Below are 4,484 nucleotides of genomic sequence, written 5' to 3' on the forward strand. Positions count from 1 at the left end.
CTATGGTTGCTGCCCTGGGATGACCACCATACATCTTTGATGTAGGTGTACTGAGGCTGGATTGTACTAAATGTTGTTTAGACACCTAAAGCGAGCTGAAAATCTGCTCGAACCATGAATCAGTCTCTCACACAAAATATATTTGGCCCAGACCTTTCACAGTTGTAATATTTTTGCATAATTTGGCACAATTTCATCACATAACTAAGCTTTTGCATGCAAAGAAATAACATAAGTTACACCCTCTAGAAATTTATCATGACCTGCTGTCTCTGGTGTCAAGGTCAAATTTAGGGGGGTAGAGGTGGTGGTGGGGGATGCGTTTTTTATTTTTTAGGGGGGTCAAAATTCAGCTTCTAAAAAATGTTTGTCATGAATTGCTGCCCTGTAGAGTTGATGTCTTTCTGTGGAGATGGATGTACAACCCCTGGCAAAAATTATGGAATCACCGGCCTCGGAGGATGTTCATTCAGTTGTTTAATTTTGTAGAAAAAAAGCAGATCACAGACATGACACAAAACTAAAGTCATTTCAAATGGCAACTTTCTGGCTTTAAGAAACACTATAAGAAATCAAGAAAAAAAGATTGTGGCAATCAGTAACGGTTACTTTTTTAGACCAAGCAGAGGAAAAAAATATGGAATCACTCAATTCTGAGGAAAAAATTATGGAATCACCCTGTAAATTTTCATCCCCAAAACTAACACCTGCATCATATCAGATCTGCTCGTTAGTCTGCATCTAAAAAGGATGTGAACACACCTTGGAGAGCTGTTGCACCAAGTGGACTGACATGAATCATGGCTCCAACACGAGAGATGTCAATTGAAACAAAGGAGAGGATTATCAAACTCTTAAAAGAGGGTAAATCATCATGCAATGTTGCAAAAGATGTTGGTTGTTCACAGTCAGCTGTGTCTAAACTCTGGACCAAATACAAACAACATGGGAAGGTTGTTAAAGGCAAACATACTGGTAGACCAAGGAAGACGTCAAAGCGTCAAGACAGAAAACTTAAAGCAATATGTCTCAAAAATCGAAAAATGTACAACAAAACAAATGAGGAACGAATGGGAGGAAACTGGAGTCAACGTCTGTGACCGAACTGTAAGAAACCGCCTAAAGGAAATGGGATTTACATACAGAAAAGCTAAACAAAGCTAAACTGTGGATGACTGGATGAAAGTCATATTCAGTGATGAATCTTGAATCTGCATTGGGCAAGGTGATGATGCTGGAACTTTTGTTTGGTGCCGTTCCAATGAGATTTATAAAGATGACTGCCTGAAGAGAACATGTAAATTTCCACAGTCATTGATGATATGGGGCTGCATGTCAGGTAAAGGCACTGGGGAGATGGCTGTCATTACATCATCAATAAATGCACAAGTTTACGTTGATATTTTTGACAATTGAAAGGATGTTTGGGGATGATGAAATAATTTTTCATGATGATAATGCATCTTGCCATAGAGCAAAAACTGCAAAAACATTCCTTGCAAAAAGACACATAGGGTCAATGTCATGGCATAGGGTCAATGTCAATGAGCAGATCTGATTTGATGCAGGTGTTAATTTGGGGGATGAAAATTTACAGGGTGATTCCATATTTTTTTCCTCAGAATTGAGTGATTCCATATTTTTTTCCTCTGCTTGGTCTAAAAAAGTAACCGTTACTGACTGCCACAATCTTTTTTTTCTTGATTTCTTATAGTGTTTCTTAAAGCCAGAAAGTTGCCATTTGAAATGACTTTAGTTTTGTGTCATGTCTGTGATCTGCTTTTTTTCTACAAAATTAAACAACTGAATGAACATCCTCAGAGGCTGGTGATTCCATAATTTTTGCCAGGGGTTGTAATCGATCATGTCATTCTGAGGAAGTCATAGACGTGTTTCCAGAATCTCATTATGGGCGTTAAGTGTTGGGTTTGTGTCCGTCTGCTCTGTGGCGAGATCCTCACCTTAAAAACTACACCTGCAATGGTCGTTCCGGTCTTCCTGGCACGTGGAGCCTTGTAGCCGAGCTCAGACAAACTGGACTCCAACACAGCATTCCTGATTGTAGCAGACGTGCAGAGAAACATCAGCATGTTTGATCATCTGATCGGTTATTAAAATCATAGTCACAGACACACAGGAACTCTGTCTTCGAGCTGCAACCTTTACATGTTCTTGGTTCTGGACTGTCTGTCTGGGTGGTTGTTATCCAGGACCCCGATCCAGACCTGCATCAAATTTCACATCATCTCTCACGAGTCTGTGACGGCTTTCATCAAGATCGGTTCTTCTAAGATCAAATGGCTTAAGAAAAACATTTGTCACCATGTAAATTGTAGATTTTTAAAAAGCTGATCCTAAATCCAGATCCTGATCAGGATCCATCAAATATTTCCACTCAGTTTCACAGAGATCAAGGCCAAAGGTTTTGACCCTGCTAACATAAACACAAAAGTTGCTGATAACAAAACTTTTTGGTGAAGGTACACAAAACTATATCCAGAAAAAAAAAAAAAAACCTTTTGATGTATTTATCTGCAAGTTTTACTTGTAATGTGAGAAATTATATTGATTGATTGATTATATTATATATTTATTTAATCGATTTGATTCTTTTAGAAAACACAAAAAAAGTCTTGTTTCTTTTTGTCATCTTCATGTTTGTGTTTGGACATTTCGATTTTCTGAAAAATGACAAACTACATTTTTACCAACATTCCTGAATGCCTCAGATTTTCTCGCAGCACTTTATATTCCTAACATCCTGTAAAGATTAAATTAATGTGATTTATTCAACGCTAAAAAGGCTCCTGATGCTGCAGGGCCTCTTTTTATCCTCCTACCGGCACCAGGTGAGAAGTTTTTATTTTTTATTTTTTTTACCTGCGGCTGTTTTCGAAGCAGAAGCCTCCATTGTTCGGCTCACAGGTTTTTAGACTGTGAAGCATCGTGAGTGTGATTCGAACCGATAACCAGAAGAACCCTGCTGGAACTGAACGACTGTCAGCACCAACAGTTTTCACACAGCAACACTTTTGACTTTTACTTTCACTTTAGTCCAAGTCTACACTGTAAAAAATATCTGTGCTGCTCTCAATGAAAATTACAAACATATGCCTGACCTTAAAATGTTTATTTAAAATTACAAAGTGGCTATCCATACGTAGCCATATTAATAAATAATTCCAAAGTATATTTAAAAAAAAAAACAAAAAACACACAAGTAAGTACATAAATTCCCAGGGGTGTCGAAGGGTCATAATGTAAAGTTATACTGAGAGTAAATTATAAATCCTTGCGACCTTCTTATTTTTAATCCAACATGAATCAGTGCTGTATACCTTAAAATCATTAAGGAAATGAAACCCATTTGGCTTAGTTTCACACCATTTTTTCTTGTGAATATGAAATTTTCCATGTAAAATAAATTGTGTTCACATTCATCTTCAACCGCTTATTCAAGATCGGGTCACAGGGGGCTGGAGCCTATTGACCTTGACACCCTGGACAGGATGCCAGTCTGTCACAGGGTCACATATGGACAAACACCTACGGGCAATTTAAAGTTTCCAGTTCGCCTAACCTGCATGTCTTTGGATGTGGGAGGAAACCGAAGCACCTGAACGGAACCCACGCAAACACGCGAACATACAAACTCCACACAGAAAGGCCACAGGTGGGAATTGATCCCATGGCCTTCACGCTGTGAGACAACAGTGCTAACCACTAAGCCACCATGTTGTCCAACTGTTGTGTTATAAAACAAATATTGCTGTCCACAGTCTCTGTAACAAAATATATAATGACAGCTTACAGTTCGATTAGAATCAACATTCCAAATGCCCTCGTAAAAAAATCAGAGAGGTCAGTCCACAATATTTTTGAACGTATACACTGGAAGAAAAACACAGTTTCTTTCGATGACTTGCAGAATTTATATGTATATTCAATATCAAGATTAAATCTTTCAAGTACACTGAACAAAAATATAAATTCAATACTTTTGTTTTTGAATTCACAGATCCAAAACATTTTCTGTATACACAAAAGACCTATTTCTCTCAAATATTGTTCACAAATCTGTCTAAATCTGTGTTCTTGAGCACTTCTCCTTTGCCGAGATAATCCATCTCACCTCACAGGTGTGGCATATCAAGATACTGATGAGACAGCATGATTATTGCACAGGTGTGCCTTAGGCTGGCCACAATAAAAGGCCACTCTAAAATTTGTGGTGGAATCACATTCCCCTCCAGCTTTAACTCGGAAAGCATTAGAATGCATTTTGCTAAGAAGCCTCTTCTCCCTGGCTTTCAATGTTTCAAAGTTAATTTGTTTTGTTTGCTGTTTCAGCCATCTTATGAGCATTTACGCCAGACACACTATTAGCTTTCTCAAAAAATCTCAGTCTAACTGTAACTGATATACACAATTTTGTAAGAAATACCCAAGTTTCTACCTCACCTAAATAAACAAACAAACAAAAC

At 37.9% G+C, this 4,484-nt stretch overlaps 1 protein-coding gene across 1 annotated transcript in view; it reads right to left on the reverse strand.

The window, feature by feature from the left end:
• The window catches only part of psmb10 (proteasome 20S subunit beta 10), a 29,664-nt gene extending 26,620 nt beyond the window's left edge, over positions 1-3,044 (reverse strand). The window contains exons 1-2 of the mRNA XM_034161237.1: positions 2,881-3,044; positions 1,962-2,055 (exon numbers count right to left, since the gene is read on the reverse strand). Of these exons, the coding sequence (XP_034017128.1) occupies positions 1,962-2,055; positions 2,881-2,945 (159 nt within the window). The 5' untranslated portion in view covers positions 2,946-3,044. The remainder of the gene's footprint in view (positions 1-1,961; positions 2,056-2,880) is intronic.
• Positions 3,045-4,484: the final 1,440 nt, after the last annotated feature.

This window comes from Thalassophryne amazonica, chromosome 20 (genome assembly GCF_902500255.1).
Source record: "Thalassophryne amazonica chromosome 20, fThaAma1.1, whole genome shotgun sequence".
In the NCBI taxonomy this organism is placed as follows: Eukaryota; Metazoa; Chordata; class Actinopteri; order Batrachoidiformes; family Batrachoididae; genus Thalassophryne; species Thalassophryne amazonica.